At 40.4% G+C, this 18032-nt stretch overlaps 2 protein-coding genes across 6 annotated transcripts; one reads left to right on the top strand and one right to left on the bottom strand.

The window, feature by feature from the left end:
• Positions 1–1031: 1031 nt before the first annotated feature.
• LOC122834593 (SUZ domain-containing protein 1-like) lies at positions 1032–6382 on the bottom strand. The gene is made up of 4 exons (XM_044123158.1): positions 6019–6382; positions 4239–4288; positions 3898–4167; positions 1032–3692 (listed from the first exon to the last, which is right to left on the bottom strand). The coding sequence occupies exons 1-4, from the start codon at positions 6091–6093 to the stop codon at positions 3566–3568; spliced, it is 522 nt and encodes a 173-aa protein (XP_043979093.1). The 5' UTR covers positions 6094–6382; the 3' UTR covers positions 1032–3565.
• fbxo42 (F-box protein 42) lies at positions 6055–16745 on the top strand. Of its 5 annotated transcripts, none has more exons than XM_044123152.1 (11): positions 6055–6150; positions 8697–8925; positions 9808–10084; positions 10225–10341; positions 11479–11613; positions 11763–11916; positions 12030–12140; positions 13165–13261; positions 13373–13429; positions 14321–14437; positions 15165–16745. In XM_044123152.1, exons 2-11 carry the CDS (start codon positions 8830–8832, stop codon positions 16206–16208), a joined length of 2205 nt encoding a protein of 734 aa, XP_043979087.1. In that variant the 5' UTR covers positions 6055–6150; positions 8697–8829; the 3' UTR covers positions 16209–16745. The 5 variants fall into 5 exon arrangements, with proteins under 5 accessions (XP_043979087.1, XP_043979086.1, XP_043979085.1 ...); XM_044123151.1 differs by lacking the exon at positions 6055–6150 and adding an exon at positions 8014–8170; XM_044123150.1 differs by lacking the exon at positions 6055–6150 and adding an exon at positions 8231–8442.
• The last annotated feature ends 1287 nt before the right edge of the window (positions 16746–18032 follow it).

Here is an 18032-nt window from a genome sequence, read left to right as displayed (position 1 = left end):
TTTGGCAGCAGGCAGCTTCCATAGAGAAGCAGACCGCTGCCTTTCCAGAGAAATTAGCTTGATGCAGTCCAAGACCTTTGCTAGACAAAAACAGCTGGCGCCTCCATGAGGAGAAAAACAATTCAACTGAGCTTTAACAGTTTAGTGAGGAAGAATGGAGGAAGCTTACAGCGTCCAGATGTGCAAGCCTGACTGAAATCCATCCATCCATCCATTTTCAATTCACCCTTTGTCCCTAATGGGGTCGGGAGGGTTGCTGGTGTCTATCCCCAGCTAACGTTCCGGGCGAGAGGCGGGGTTCACCCTGGACAAGTCGCCTGTCTGTCGCAGGGCAACACAGAGACATACAGGACACACAACCATTCACACACACACTCACACCTAGGGAGAATTTAGATATTGATCCAATTAACCTGACAGTCATTGTTTTTGGACTGTGTGAGGAAGCCGGAGAACCCAGAGAGAACCCACAATGCACAGGGAGAACATGCAAACTCCATGCAGAAAGACCCTGGGCTGGGAATCAAACCCAGGACCTTCTTGCTGCAAGGCAACAGCTCTACCAACTGCACCACTGTGCAGCCCCCTGACTGAAATAATTATACAAACTTTTATTTTACGTTACATATTTTTATGTAAAATTCAGTTTTCACTTTGATATTAAAGGTTGTTTTTTTTTTTTTTTTGTCATTTCTGTTAAAAAGAGAAGTCAAATTTTGTTGTTATGGTTTATTGTAAAAGCAATACAAAGGGTAGAACATGCAAAAGAGTGAATACTTTTTATAGGCGCTGCATGTGTAGGCTGTGTAAATAAACTTTTAACTTTAACAGCTACAGTAGTAAACTTCATCTATGCTCCAACAATGAACTGCTTTTAGAAAATGAGACGCTGTCCTTTTGGCACATAATGGTTGATCACATTATTGACCAGTTTTTAAAACAATTATTTCTCTACATTTCATTATCACATAAAATATGTTAGTTCATTTCTTCAGAGGGAGAATATTCCACTGCTGGCTTTTTATTTTTTGTCTCTTACATCTTTATTAGAGATGCTAATCTGGTGGGTTTCCTGAGAAACATTTTAAACTACTTTGCATAATTTACTTTACTGCAGTTTGATAATTGGGGTTAATGGGAATGGATGCATGACTTAATTTTTTTGGGAAAGTGCCTCAAGACCTTTGTTGTGGCATATTGTGGTCCAAGATTGTTTACTGTTCAATGTTTAATTGGAGAACGAAAACAGAACCTGTAGCGGTTGAAGCATCTCTAGATAAATCTGCTCTTTTCAAAGGTAACAATTTAAAGCCAATCCACTCTTCGAGAAACAAAAAGTCTGCATCCATCAACAAATTCAAAGTAAAATTCAGAGAAAAGACAAAATATTCTAGACGGTATCTTTAAATGTTTATTAAAGGGTATTCGAATTTCATTTGGATTCTTCAAGTTTTAAAACAATGACATCAAATGGGCATCAAACTAGACAACTGGCTGAGAACATCTGCAATAAAGCATCATGAGTTGATCACACTGCACATCAGCTTTAAGGGATAAATCCTTTTTGCCTCAAAGCCAGACAACGTAACACCATACACCTCTGCTAAAAGAGTACGACTGATCCAAATCCCAGAGAACGGTTCCTTTAAAGCTTAAGGTGATAGGTCCAGATCCATGCTGCCTGAAACAGAGCAAACCAACTCATAAAGGTAAACAAATAATGTCTAAATGAAGCATTTCAGTGACTAGAGCTGCTGGACAGTAGATCTCAAACTGCAACCATTTCCAGGTAGGAGGCTTCACTCGATACGTCTCAACCGGTTTGGATAAACTGCCATCAAAGCAGAAAAAAAGGAATGCAGCTGTAAATTTGCTCTAAAAACCCCCCCAACTCCTGGTGGGCACAAGCACTAAAACAGCTTCAAATGTAATCCAAATTACCCCACTTGTGAGCGATTGTTGGTAGGCGGGTTAATTTAAGGCGTAAAGTCACAAAAGGTTCAAAGGCTCGAGGTCGAGTTGCTCTTCGGTCAGCTCCTACTTCCATTTTGTAAAGTGAGATATAGATAAAAAGCTAGAATCTTGCATCTACTTTAACATATTTCCAATTAATTTCTGAACAGTTTCCATTATTTATGGTTCTGATCACCATTGAAGCCAATTGATTCTAATGAAATATGATAGAAATAATTTGTTTTATAAGAGTCGTATAACTACATATCCTTATATAAATAGTTACTTCAATCATCAAATCGCTTCCCTAATGGATGAAGATTTGAAGTTTGGAGGATGTGTAGCGACTGTGTTCAAAACTGCAAAGGGGCAAACTAAGAGTTTAGTTATTGGGACGCCAGCTGTCAGTTTGTTTAACTCCTCGGTTTTCAATCATATTATGGATTTTGTAAACCATTTTCAATCGATGGGAAACAAGCGTACGCTACAATAAAAACCCTGTTGCGTTCAAAAAAAGAAAAAACCTGCCAGGAAGACTTTCGTCAAAACCAGGAAGATAAATTTGGCTTCGTTCCACAGAGCGCTGATTAAGTTACATTCTCTGATATTTCCTCGACGTCTTTCTGGGCCTGATGGCGCCATTAACGCTCCAACACTTCTTCTGCTGACGCAGCACACACAAGAAGAATGAAACACCAGAAGTTCTGATTCCTAATTCACAATTCCCTCAAACTTGATCAAATTAACGACATTGCAAATTAATGCTTCTATTGCAACCCATTTTCTAAACAGCCAACAAATTTCCGTATTTAAAAATACTATATCACAGAAACAAAAAAAGAAACCATGGAGAAACAATGTTAACAGTTTAAAACAAAACGCACACAAACACACACACACACACAAAAAAAACAAATCCAGGAAGTAATTTCATTGTTATTGCTTGTAGAAACAGATTTAGTGACTCGTCGTTCTGATCACGGATTTTGGCCAGAGGTTGCCTCTCCGCTGCTCTGAGCCACCATCTGCAGGACTAAGACACATTATTCGGCACTGTGCACTTTCACTCGACAGGTCCAATCAGCGCAGCGTTCCACCACCTTGCACTCGGTCAGCTGAACGGGCAGTTCTTGGCACTGTGCGATCCACTTCCTCTCAACTCGCTGAGGCCTTCCTGTTGGTGGACGTCCAGCTGTGACCCACGCTTCGCCAGGGAGAAAAGGCTCGTCCAGTTCTCCTCATTCTCCCTGAAGTGACGAACACTTTGCAGATTTAAAATCGGAGCGCACATCAGAGTATCACAGTGTGCGTGGGGTGAGAGATTAAAGCGTGTTCCCAATGTGGAACCGAGGGGCTTTAGAATCCTTGACCTCTGGCCAGCCGCCTTGTAAGATTCAACAGTGGGAAAAGACAAGGCAAAAGGCAAAGAGCCAATCAGAGCGTGCAAAGCAGAGAGATGGTGGACAAGTAAATTGAACTCCTTATTTTAGTCAAATTTGATGTCATCCCACCACTCTGCTCTTTGGAAATCACGCAAAACACCCCATTAATTTCTCCCCCGCTCCGCCTCTCGCCAAGAGGCAGCGGTTTCTTTGCAGCAAGCAGCTTCACTTTATCTGCAGAGCCGGAAGCCAGAGGTGCCATCAGGACCGGAAGGCTGACGGATCGCGTGATTGTTTGGACGAACTATGTCCAGCGGCTGCTGCTGCTGCTGCTGCTGCACATTCATACGAGAAGCCCTGTTGACGTGACAGGACAAACACTTAGCAGTCGAGGTCGAGCTGTAAGCCATAATCATACAAATTAAGAAATATTTCATATAAATGTGTCACTCTGTACTTTAAAATATATATATGAACTTCACTAATTTAACATTCTAGTAACATAAAAATCTATTGAAATGGATGTTTGTGCATGTTTACTGCTACTGATGTGACGCATTACCGGTCCTGGCTTGGATTGTCCTGAGGGGTTTCCTCTGAAGAAGCACTACCCAGAATCCTCCTGCGGGCCTCTGCGTACTCCGCCTCCCGTTGGGCCAGCGACTTCATCTGCTGCGAGGGACGAGACGAGGACGCAGAGTTCCCAGCAGTACCGTTGTTGGAGGGACGCTTTAAAATCCGAATCTGAGGCGGAGGAGCTGCCGGCAGGGAGTCGTCTTGGACTACAATCGCTGTTCGCACCGGGGAGCTGGCAGACTTTAAACTAGTCTTTCTGCAAAAATAAAACCACTTGAGTTTTTTTCTTAAAAGAAAAATCTAGTAATTTAGGGATTGGTCACTTACTTTGCTTCCTGATTTATCTTTAGCTTTGCCTCAAGTCTCCTCTCAATTTCCTAAGGGGAAACAAACCATTACCAGTTAGGTGACCTGTAAATTTGTATTTAAATATACATGATCTGAGACACGTGAAGCATGATGTAGGAGTACATACTGATAATATTTAAAGCACAAGCCCTCCAGTGGCTGAGGTATGCTGGCATTTAAAAGCAGAATAAATAAATTCTTGCTATTTTTGTTTGAGTTATGCAAACAGAGCAACACTGACCTCATCTATGACTTATGAATACTCTCAGCTTTTTCACAACAAAGACCTCTGGAAAAGTAAAAACTACAACAAACACTGATTCCAGAGGAAAAAAACAAAAACCTTCAGCAAACACAGTGCGGTTAGTCTGAGATGTGTTACAATTCATAAAAACAAAAAGATAAAAATCCATTTTAAGTTCCATAGAACAACACAAAACAGTGATATGAGTATATATTTGGAAACGTGTAAAAAGTATTGAATTATTACTTCTAAAGTCAGATTTATCTATGTATTTTTAATTTGACATCCAACAGGCTAGCACTTAAAATCTATCCAAGGAGATTATATGAGAAAGAAAAAAGGATTCTAACGTTCCAATGTCAAATCGTTCAGACTGCGTTAAATGCTTTTTGTATTTTAATTAAAGCTTTACACTTATATTTTGTCTTAAATACATCTCTTCTTTTACTGAAAATTAGGCATTTAGTTTTTCAAAATTTAACTAAATTAATTGTAATATAATTTAAAAAAATTCTAAAGGGAGGGTATTATGCATTTTCTTATAGCACTATAAAATACGTTTGTTACAAAAATGCCGGATACATCAAAAATAACTTAAAGGAAATTTAACTTTGTAATTTGATGCCATGAAATTGGCCTGTGTCTCGTTAAGAAGCTCTTACTCTCTCCTACTTCAGCACATCATAACAATGCTCCTCCGTGATGCTGTTTAGAGCTACTCATAGGAATGTTGGACTGAGAAGTAGTTTCTATGATAAACTCAACTTATGCACAGTTTGCTAATTGCTGCTACCGCTAGTCTGAAGGAGCTGAGTGAGGGGAGCAACCGATTAGGTCATCCCTGAATAGTTGCCATTGGAGACTGAAGGATTTCTCAAACATGAAACAAGAATCAAAAACACTCCAGGTATGATTTTAGATGATGGAATAACATAATAAAATGATATGAAGCTAAAAAGGTGTATTTTGCATGATGCCCCCACTTTAATAAAAATGGAGGTCAGATATGAACTTCTAGTTACAAAATCACAACCATAAATAATTAAATTCGTTCAGAAACTACCTTAATAACAAGACCTTTGCCTGTTACTCCAAACAAGAAAATACATTGTGCACAAAGTGTCCAGTATTAGGGATAATAATTAATAATTAACCGCATTGCTGTTATTTCCGCAATGGGCGGATCTAACGTGGTTTAGGAAAAAGTTGTTACTTCATATAATTCAAACTGTTCTTCCCACTTACCCGTGCCATAATGTTGGAAAAAAAAGTTACTAATTTAAAAGTAGAAGTGAGGTGAAAAAAAACTTAGTTATGACAATACCTGACGGATTCGGCCTGCAAATTCAAACTCTTGACCCAGGAAACATTGGTAAAGAAATAAGGCCAAAATAAATTGCTTATTTAGCTGGAAACTGAACATTTGCAGTGACCCAGTTGTTTTCTGCCAAGTGATTAGTTTACTGTAAACTTGAAATAAGCACTATCTTATTAAAAAATGTTAGTCCAACTCACCCCACTGTCCGCAGCTTCTTCCCAGCTCTCGGCTACCTCCTCCGAAAAACTATATCCGGTCCCAGCTGAGGGCATGAGACGGTGAGGCAGATCTTCTGGGGACTCAGGTTTCACTTGGTCTTCTGGTCTGGGGTAAGCTGAAGGAACAAATCGTAAGCCTTTATTTGGCCGTGTGTTAGCCTGACGCTCAACTGAAATGACAATCTCAACCCGACTTCCGGTTATTTTTAATTTTGCGACAGGACCGCTTTCAGGTAAAGCTGAGTCACTTTAACAGCAAAGAAAATTTGTGAAATATTCACCAAACAGCGGAGTGATTCAGTCGGAAAAGACCCACCGCTAAGCTAATGTAACCGTTTTGACTGAGGAACGGAAATGACGTTGTAACGTCAGTTAGCCACATGAATGACGCTGGCCGAATGAAGATGGCGTCATATTTCAACTACACTTGTTTCGCGTTTTGAGGCCTTAATAATATAAATGTGACCTTCTTTGGGCAACTTACAATATTCTAGTAACTCTTTATTTTCAAACAAATTTGTGTATTTTGTAAAAATAAAATGAAAAACAAAATGTATTCTCTACACATGTAAACTTAACTTACTCGGGAGTACTCTTGTTCCTTATTTGTGGTACTAAAGTTCAGAAAAGTTCTTGAAAGTATAACATTAAACCCTTTATTAAGCATTAAACCTTTATTAAGCAAAACATGTTCTCAGTTTGCTTTATTATTCAGATTTTTCAGTTTCTGGCCTGAAAAATCCCTCCAAACAGAGGTAATCCAGGACAAATTGGCTGACTGATTTGTACATCTCCATAATAAACACCTTATTTACTAAACCAGTGGCAGACCTATCACATCTACTTTAAGGTACGTTTCTAGTTATTTAAATGCAAATAACACCAATAAAAATAATGTTATCAGCTTGTTTTTTATATATATACTGTAGCTAGTCTAGCATCTCAAAACAACTACCGTACACCAGTGGTTTTTGGAGTTCCTGTCGCGGTGCACAGTTGCTGAACTTGGTTTGTTTCTGGAGTCAGCACCCAGATCTGGTATTGCTGTCACATATGAGTTGACCACTTTCTAGTTATAACTCAGAAAACAATTTGGATTTGCAAATGATTGTGATACTAGACCATTTTATTCTCTTTATTTATGTGTTCAAACATATTTTCCTTTGTGCGCTCTATTTCAACACCGAAGTCAGAATTATGGGTAACCACAAATTACTTCCAACAGGGAAATTGTTTGCGAAGCAGTCCTGAGTGTAGGATCCGGTATGGTTGCAGTGCTCATACCATAGTGAAAATTGGTGGCTCATTGTACAAAATCAATTTGTGATTATATTCTTTCAGTGTTTAAGTGCAGAAAATACTGAGAAATGCATTGTCATTGTGTTACATTGCTAATAGCAGTTAGCACTACAATGGTAAGCAAGGACTACTGTTTTTTGATATGTGGCCACTTCTAGCTTCCGGCTGGTTGGACACTAAGCATGAGGTGAGAAGCTTCCTCATCCAGAGAGACCTCGAAGTAGATTTCAGTACAAGCTTTTCCAGCAGAAGATTGCCTGACCATTCATTGATGCCTGTTGTCTGTCTTTGCCAGTGTGACATCCTGACATCAGGATGTCTTACCCAGGCAAGAAGACAAGCTGGCAGAGTGCCTGAATGCCTCAGCCAGGTGTTACTCTGAAAACTTCTATGCACTTTGTATTGGTTGATAATGGATGTGTGACCTGTACTTGTATAATGCTTTATTAAGACCAGTGTCCAACCCCAAGCTAGAAGTGTCCTGTTCACAGTAGTCCTTGCTTACCATTGTAAGCAAGGACAGTGCTAACTGTCCTACATGTTTTAGAGGTTTCCCTGCTTTAATGTGCCTGATTCAACTGATTGCAGTTCAACAAACGCCCGTTAATAGTCATCAATTGAAATCAGCTGGACTGAAGCAAGGAAATACCTAGAACATGCAGGGCAGTGTACCTTAAGGACCAGGGTTGGGAAACACTGAAGCCATTCATGCACCCATTCACACACTGATGGTGGTAAGCTACCTTGTAGCTGTACAAAAGGGCAGTTTGACAGAAGCAAGGGTGCCAGGCACCTGCGCCAATGGGCCATCTGACTACCAACAGCTGGCAAGGCAAGTGAAGTTTCCTGTCCAAGGACATAACAATGGAGCCATTCAATTCAATTCTAATCCATTCAAAGAATCTCGATAGGATGCTACAGTGGTGGATTCGAGTTATAGCATGGGTTTTGCTCTTCAGTGCTTCTGAAGAGGCCTTTGAGTGAAGAAACGCTGCTGTTGAGTAACTGTCTTTTGAATAGGATGATTATGTTTGCCCATTCTGTTTTGACTTAATCCACCTTCTTTTGCACAATCATCTTTATAGGCTCCATAACAATCCCTAGGTAAGAGTCAAGGCTGTTTATCAACTTGTTTAGCTTTTATAACATGGTGGCCCAAAATATGATTGCAAATGAGACTGCGGTCTAAACAAGAGATCTTTGTATAGAGTTTCCAACTCTTCTGTGGGTCAGCAAACACTAAACAAATAGACTGATACCTATCAATTAGTCGATAATACTTTGTCATGAAAACTGCACACCATTTTTTTCAATATATATCTCTATAAATTACATATGTCTTTCTCTTTGATCAACAGTTGGGAGAGCAGAGCCTGGGCCTGATGAGACCCACCCCTGGTGCCACAAACATCCCCCCGCCTTCGCTTGTTCCGAAGCGAAGCTCCGCTACTGAAGGAAGGAGCTGCTCTCACAGCGGAAGATGGCGATTGCATGGAGGCAGCACAGGAACCAGCGCAGCTGATAACCGGGGAGGAGGAGAACATATACACACCCAGAACCCTGAAAATTAACTGGCCTGGAACAAAGGTATGAGCCGGATTTTTTTTTCCTCTAATACACAGTAAAATTAGCAACATTTCAGCGGAGAACCTTGACATACACAGTCCTTTTACTGAGGCTAATATTAGCAACGATTATATACAGAGACAAGAATGGAGGTAGCATTTAGCTGATGCTGATTGTGGATGTCATGTTGGTAAGACATCGACGAACTGATAGATTTTCATAATTTGCCAGAAAAGTATAATTTGGGGAAAATATGTGTTCTTAAGATTGTCAGTTGAAGATGGACTGGTACATGTAACTGCTGTTAGCCTGGTTGCAGCTGGTAGGCTAGCTAGCGTTAGCATAAGCTAGTAAACTAGGATCAACCGTTAAATTAATCAAGTTAACAGTTCAGTTTCCAGCTGGTAAACTGAGTTTTTAGGTATGAAGTAACCTATATCATCTCGTAACATTATTACATCTTTAAAATGCTTTGGAAGCGGTAGAAAGCTTTTAAAAGTAGTTAGCATTAGCAGTTCAGTGATTCATTTATGTGGAGGCTAAAGATAGCTAGCTAGACGTGGCTAATAGAACAAACTGGGACGAACGAAGCCGATCAGTTTGAAGAATCAACTATTCCGATTAATTGAGCCGTCAATTAATAGTCAATTACTTAAGGTGTCACCCTGGTCACACCTTAATAACACCGCTAAGATTTCTCAGCAGGAGCAAATCTGTTTCACTTTAATGCAATGCTTCGTCGTCGTTATGATTCAGTAGAAAGAACCAAACAAAGCAGGTAAATTTCCTCCAGGTTAAAGGAAAAAGTGACACTTTGACCCATCACTGCATGATCTTTGGTACTAATCATGTGTATGAGAACTGTTGTGTACATCATCAACATGTCTTCATGTGTCTCAACAGACAATAATGTCCCTTTCCCCCAATGAAGATGGATACTTTGTTGCTATGGATACAGAGGATGAGGGTGCAGAGACTGATGCGTTAATAGAGGAGGTGGAAGGAAAGATGGGGACCTATAGTCAGGAAGGGAACATGGACACTGGTGCCAAAGGGAAGGGCAGGTCGATGGTCGAGTTGCCAGAGGAAGTCCTGGAATATATTTTATCTTTCCTCTCACCTTACCAGGAGCACAAGACCGCCGCACTTGTGTGTAAGCAGTGGTATCGTCTTATTAAAGGTAAGTTTGTCATATTTTGATGCCATTACAATTAGTGTCACACCATGTTTGGTTAATGTGGAAATAACAGTGCTAAGGTGTGTCTGCCAGTTGGGGAGCTTTTCTTTTCTCTGTTGCTTTATCTCGTTTTTTCTGAACAGGTGTTGCTTATCAGTGTTATCATGGGTTTTTGAGAGCTGTCCAGGAGGGAAATATCCAATGGGAAAGCCGGACATATCCATATCCTGGAACCCCCATCACTCAGCGCTTTTCACACAGTCAGTATACATGGCTTTACATCACTGAAGCCAGTCAATCATTTTTTTGCCCCCCTCTTAACTCCTGCAATTAAAGGTGGGGCCAAAGTTCTTTGCAAGGTCACCATATCATAAAGAAGTGACACTTTTATTAGTTTTAAAAACTGGAGATAACTAAATTTAACTTCAAAATAAATGCATGATGTCTGAATATCATTTGTAGACTTTATAACACCCAAATTATATATTTATACATATGGTCCTCTTACAAACTCCATATTACAACTGCAAACCTCAGCCCTTTTTTCAAGATTTTATCTGGTAATCCAACATAAAATAACATATTTGTCAAGTGGATAAAAAAAGGACACATGGTGTTCAAAATCTATCACAGATAGAATCTGAACAGTTTGAGATGTGAATTTGTATTCACTCAACTCTGTAGATACACTGTAGCTATAAGCCTTGTCTTGAGTTTTGTCCCCACATACTTGTATATCTGATATAATTCTTCTCTGGAAAATATCTTGGGCTCAGTCAGATTGGACTGAGAGCTTCTGTTAACATCAGATTTCAAGTCTTGTCCCAGATACTCATTTAGATGTCTAGACTGTACGGTTCTAACATTTGAATATGTTTTAAATGAAACCATTCCACTGTAACTCTGGCTATATTGTGATTACTGTCCTGCTGCTCCACTTTCAAGTCATTTGGAGACTCTTAACGTGTTTTCTTTCTGGATCGCCCAGTTCAATTTCCATCCATCTTCCATTCAACTCTGAACAGCTTTCTTGTTCCTGTTGAAGAAAAGCATCAGTACCTCATGGTGTGTTAACGTTACACCATGGAGTGTGGAATGTGAAATGTATTTCTTTGATTAAAACTTTCCTTTTTTTAAAAAATTTTTTATTTACGGGTATCGGGGTCTAGTTGGCCGTGTATAAAGTGCAATTTTCACTTTTTTTCCCTTCCATATTCTGCACCACGTTTTGTTGGTCTGTCACATATAGGTTTATGTTTTTAATGTTACAAAATATAAAAAAGGGAAATGAATACTTTTGCAAGGAGCTGTTTGCAACGGTTCCCTAATGATTTTTAAACATTGTACCAGTAATCTTGTTTGTTTATTTATTTCTTTATTTTTTTACTGTTTTTCAGGTGCTTGCTATTATGACTCAAATCAATCCATGTATGTTTTCGGAGGCTGCACTCAGAGTAGCTGCAACGCTGCCTTTAATGACCTATGGAGACTTGACCTCAACAGTAAAGAGTGGATCCGCCCTTTAGCTTCAGGTAACAACCAAGCAGAACACGAACTACAAACCAGCTGCCCAGTTTAAAGACGTTCTTTTACATTTTTATGTGTTGTCCCATTTTCTTTCAACAGTCGAGCATCGTCTTCAGCAAAATGTTAATATCATTTGTGTCTTATTTCCCCACAGGCTCCTATCCGTCTCCAAAAGCTGGAGCGACTCTCGTGATGCACAAAGATCTGTTGGTGCTGTTCGGAGGCTGGACGCGCCCCAGCCCTTACCCACTTCACCAACCAGAGAGGTTCTTCGATGAAATCCACACCTACTCACCTTCAAAAAACTGGTAAGACGAACTCCAGTCATCTAGAGGGTGCGGTTTAGACAAAGCCTTGGAAAGTTGATGTCTTAGTTAAGCTGCTTATCATCTCTTGTGTTGTTTTTCTTCTATTTATTCAGGTGGAACTGCATAGTAACGACACATGGACCTCCACCCATGGCTGGCCACTCATCATCTGTAATAGGAAACTCCATGATAGTGTTCGGCGGATCGTTAGGAGCACGTCAGATGTATGATTATTTTATGAATTGCACTGTAAAGTCAGCAGTATGCATATACATTTAAATGTTTATGGTTGATTGTGAAAGGATGTGGGTGGGGAGAAATATTGTAGCTCATCAGAGTAACATTAGGAGTTCACAGCTGATGGAGGTCAGGGGTCAGCAACCCTTTCCATTCATAGACACTTTTCCCCCCGCTGCTACAAAATAAAACTTGCTATGAGCCGCAAAAAAATATTTTCTAAATATTTGCTACTTAAAATGGTTTATGAAACCTGATAAATTAAATTTACATTGATTTCTATTTTTAGTGTCCGAACAAAAATGAATCCTCCATTACAAAATGTAGAAAAACAGTCTTGTATATTGAGGTGAACCTTTTCTATAAATGTGGGAAAGGAAGAAAGATCCTTTTCCACATCTGGAAAAGGATCTTAGAAACCAGTTACTTTTAAAAGCCCATTGAAGCAATTAAATGCAGATTATTCATAAGAACTTACAAAAAAAAGAACTCAGAATATGACAATTTCTTATTGTTTAGCTAATCAAAAGTAAAGCAAGAGCCACAGGTTGCAGACCTTTAGTATTGATGAACTTTTAGAAGTCAGAGTCCTGGTAAATCTAGTTTTTGAACTTAGATTGTAATGTTTTAGCTACATTACTTTGTAAACAATGCAGATTTAACAACTTAACATGAAACTCTTCTTTTTGGTCTGTACTTTTACATAAAAATCATTGGTTGTGTCCACACTGTAAATAGAAGCAAGTCTAGCTTCATATAGAATGGCAGCCAAGTGTAAAACAAGAAATGACTAGAATCGAAAAATAGACACATCATTTGTTGTGTCTCACTGAGGAAAATAAAAAATATATTTAACGTTTTGCTCTTTATAGATGGGTTCTCATTTCACCAGTTCATTAATTTTATACAAAATCATGTTGGAAATCTAAAGGATAATGTTCATGAGTGAAAATTAAACCATTTGCAGTCAACTGTTTTAATATTGTTTATTTACTGACTGGTTCTGATCAGGAGCAATGAAGTCTGGGTTCTAGATCTGGAGCAGTGGTCCTGGTCCAAACCGCCCACATCGGGTCCATCACCTCACCCACGAGGAGGCCAGTCACAAGTAAGAAGGGTTGTTTTCTTACTTGAATCAAGAAGATTTATTTTCTATTTAACTTCTTTTTTTTGTGTACATTTTGAAAATTGATTGTACAAATTGTTTTTCCTCTCTCAGATTGTTGTTGATGAGAAGACGTTGCTTATATTGGGAGGCTGCGGCGGTCCTAATGCAGTAAGTTTCTTTATTATCCTTTTTTTTTTTCCCCCCCCAACTAACAAATTTACACTGACAACAAAAAAGAACAGTTGTGGGTTTCCACTGGGGGATTTTACAAAACATGTAGTTTTGAAAAAAATCACAAACACTCGAGGAACAGAAAAAAAAAAGATGCCTACCGAAGTTGTGGAACTTCTTCCACATTTGCCATTTCTAACTCAGAACTGCCCTCTAGTGGATGTGGTGCCTAACAGCCGCGCCAGCATGTTAAATGCTTTGAAGGCATGAGAGGTATTTCCATGCGTAACAGGAGCATAGCTACGTCTTAAGCCTCTACATCTGGTGATCAAGAAGCTGGAGACATTTCATTCATCTGCTGTGGTCTCCGTTGTGAAGCCGCCTCCATGTGATTTTACTGGTGACACATTTTTCTGAAATGATCCCATGTTTGGCCTACAGGTTTTTATGCAGCTCTTCAGACTAGAAATGATGAGTATCAATGTAATATGAATAACTTTATCTTAATTTTTGTTTTATTCAAGTTTATTTAATCAAGGACAGAACAGTAAACGGTGCTTCATAGTAAAAACAAGCAACTTTTTTTTTTTTTCTTTTTTATCTGAAGGTTTTCTAGCCAGAAGCTAATTTGCAAACGGTCCTTGGTTAGACATTTTTTAAAGACATAAAAAAAAAAAATTGCTTTATTTATAAAACCTAAAAGGACCAAAGTGCTGTTCAGAATAAAAACTTTTAAAACATTACAAATACCATTATGAGGTCACAAAAATCCTTGAATGTTAATATTTCTTTAAGTAACATTTTAAGCTCTTTCCTGGACGGTAGAGCTTGGAGAACATCAACATTCATATTTTATTTTAGTCAATTCTTTCCTGTTGTGGTTCTCAGCTCCTGAAAGACGCCTGGCTCATCCACATGGAGGGTCCTGCATGGAAGTGGCAGCAGCTGCAGGTGGAGAACGAGGACCATGGCGCCCCAGAGTTATGGTGCCACCCAGCTTGTAAAGTGAGTCTTCGAACCCCGTTCATCACCAAATCACTCCTAATTTCATTCTGACGTGTTGCTGTTTTATGCTTTCCTACTTCCACTTTGTACGCGTCAACAGTCCATTGAATGACCCCAAAATAGGGCTGAGCGATGAGGACTTAGAAATTTATCACAGTATTTTCTGGTACCACTCTGATAACAATAAAAATTTTGATGTAAAAAAAAAAAAAAATTATTGCTTCTTTTTTTAGGTAACTATAACTAAACCTTATCCTTTAGTTCATTTTTCACGTATTTTGGAGAGAAATCGCCGTAAAGAGGACTAAATGTCACCAACAATGTGAATCAATCTTACATTATGCTCTTTTAATTAAACAGTATTTCTTTTGATTATGGTTCTGATCGCCTTTTGAGACAGCTAAGTGTTTTTGCATTTGATGAATTCTGATTCCCGTTCACATAACATCGGTAAAATGACATTGATCATTGTCATAAAGTTCGGTGTCAGTCCAGACCTGGAAGAGAAACTGAAAATTACACGAGTAGATTATTGAATATTGCTCTTATTTTTGGTTGCTTTAATGTATAGAAACTATTTGTATGGTCAGTACAAAACACCCAGTGGCAACAGTCTCTATTTTCTACCTGTAACAGTGCGATATAAAATGGCGATGGCGTGACGCTTCCTTCATGCTGTGTTTGTTTGTCTCCAACTTGTGATTTTCCTCTTGTGCATTTCTGCTAGGTGGGCCAGTGTGTCGTGGTTTTCTCCCAGGCTCCTTCCGGCCGTGCCCCTCTCAGTCCAAGTCTTAACTCGCGACCATCCCCCATAAGTGCCACGCCCGCCCCTCTGGGGCCGGAGCCGCCCTCCCTGCGGTCTCAGTCCCCGATTCGAAGCGGCGCCGCCGGCGTCGTCCTGGGAGCCGCCGAGGAGGCTCCGTGTGTGAACGGTCGATGGGGCACGCTCAGACCGCGACCTTCAGCCAGAGGAAACGCCAGAGACGGGAGCCCCTCCTCGTCCCAGCAGCCGTCTCCGTCTCAAGGCCCCGACAGCCCCCCCCTCCCTCCGCTCCCCTCTCTAATAAACGGGTCGTCCCCGTCGCCCCGGACCAGCCCGGCCCAGGGCTGCTCCCCCCCCTCTCGTCCTCACCTCCCTGGCTCCACAGACTACGGCTGGGAGTCGCCGCCCTCCGCCGCTACGCACCACGACGTCCCAAATACCAACGGCCTGCACACGCCGCCCTCCGGCTCCCCGCTCACGCCGCCTGGAGCCGTGTCCCCCGCCGCCCTACGGCGAGGCCTGGAGGCAGTGAAAAACAAATCTTCCTCATCTTCACCTTCGTCTTCCCTTCAAACACAGGGGGCTTCTCCCATGAGCGGTGGTGGAGGAGGGACCGGCCCCTCAGGAACCCCTCCGTCCTCCTCGTCCAGCCCCCCACAAGCCGCAGTAGCCGATGGACACGCCATCCCGCCCATAGCGCGGCGCCTCGGCCATCACCCGCCTCAGAGCCTGAATGTTGGCAAACCGCTGTACCAGTCGCTGAACTGCAAGCCCATGCAGATGTACGTGTTGGACATTTCCCGGGCCAAGTCCGCGGGGGTCGTGTCCTGGAAAGTTTACGGTAACGGGACGCCCGCGGCCGTCACGGGGCCTCCGGAGACCAGCCTTCACACCGTGGTGCAGGGCAGAGGGGAGCTCATCATTTTCGGAGGCCTCATGGACAAGAAACAAAATGCTAAGTACTACCCTAAAACCAACGCTTTGTACTTTGTACGTGCTAAAAGGTAATGCAGCTCCAGGTGGGACGTTACATTCTGCAACAACATAAGGGAACTAACACACAAGGCCTTTTACCTGTAGGAAGGATTACAAGAAAGAACTTTATCAGTGCTAGATATTTCACTGTTGTTCCTTCTGCCTCCCGGACGCATTCATAAGGAAAAACTTTAACTACACTTTGACAAAATATTAGCTTGAATGAGAATTGTCTGTGTGTGAGTTTGTTTAGAGAGGACCAGACGTTTTTATCGCCCCTCCCCCTGATGGTAAACAACCAAGCAAAACATTTGTGTGTGTGTGTGTGTGTGTGTGTGTGTCTCCCTTTCTGAAGTCTTGAAAAGAGAGAAACCAGTTGATGAAAACCTTGCTTTTTCTATCTCTCTCAAAGCCTGCAATGTTTACATAGAAACAGCGTGTGCGTGTTCGTATGCATGATGGTGGTTAAAAGTTGTTGACTAATGTGTGTCGGAGAGTCGATGGCGGCTGAGCGATGTGGCACTGTACTATAAATATAGTTGAACAATAAAGGCCTCCATGTCTGCTCTGTGCCGGAGTTTGTTCTTGTCTGGTGTGGAGAAAAGGCAGCTGCTTCTCCACTAAACAAAGCGTCTCTTTGTTGGGCGCTGTGACAATATTAGATGTTCTGCCAAAGCGGAGAGACGGTGGTGCTCGTCTGTCTGCTGCTCTTCTCTGCTCCAGTTCACAACTTTTTGTTCAAATCAATCCAGCAGGTCAAAACTTAAACCTGAAGGAAATTTAAAACCCAGATGCAAGGCAGACAGAATCATGAGATTACTGTCTCCGCACAAAAATGTTTGTGGAGACGAAAAACCAGCTTGCGTAACAGACAGAAAAAGGGACATTTAGATCCACAACTTCCTACCGCTGTCTTGGATTTAAATACACTGATTAACTTTTTTTTAAAAAGTAAGGTATGATTCACAAAAAAAGATTGTATTGCATATATTTATCAGAAGTTGAGAAGGCCTTGTTGATGCAGCTGCTCCATGTTTACTGAGCATCTTACTTCATGTAAAGCTGTGCCTAAAGGCCACTAGCAGCACAATTTTTTTTTTCTTTTTCTTTTTTTTTTTTTAACGAGAGATGATTTTTTTTTTTATCAAACTGCAGATGGTAAAATTGCATGTCAAATGGAGGATTTTCTGACATTCTCATAATAGAGTAAATCTGACCTTATAAAGAAATTAAGTTGAGACTTTTTTATAGAGCGGCCTTTGCACAGACAAAATCTTCTTAAAATAAAACATATTTTACCAATTGATCAATACAGAAAGTGATCATTTCAGATGTCTTGTTCTTGTTGCTGAACCTAAAAGGAAAAATCTTCCAGCACCCAAAAATTAGCTACTTGTTTCCTTCTCTTTTATTCATAAAATCATGTTTTAGATCTAAAGTGATGATTTATACATCACTTTTCTACAAAAATATGACTAGTTTATTCTCTTCAGTTAAATTTTGCATAGTTGGTTCTTCATTGAGAAGCACAAGCAGGGCCGGATTTTCATGGATGTGGGCCCTGGGCTGGACAACATTTTGGTGCCCTGTTCACTAAAGAGAAATAATTTTTCTAGTACATTAATATCCTAAACATAACTGAATTATTATACCAACTGATGATGGTAAGTTTTAAACATCCTTTGGCCAGTAGCTCCATGTTTTTTCCGCAAAAAATAAAATACTATACTTGAGCATCGTTTATAGTCATAAAAATTTCCGAATTATTACGGTTCACCTTATATGGGCCTATGACGCTTATATAAAGTACAATGTTTGTGAAACATGCACACATTAAAAAAAAATAATACAATTTTT

This window comes from Gambusia affinis, linkage group LG07 (assembly GCF_019740435.1).
Source record: "Gambusia affinis linkage group LG07, SWU_Gaff_1.0, whole genome shotgun sequence".
Lineage (NCBI taxonomy): Eukaryota > Metazoa > Chordata > Actinopteri > Cyprinodontiformes > Poeciliidae > Gambusia > Gambusia affinis.
This window is presented reverse-complemented; position numbering and strand designations above follow the sequence as displayed.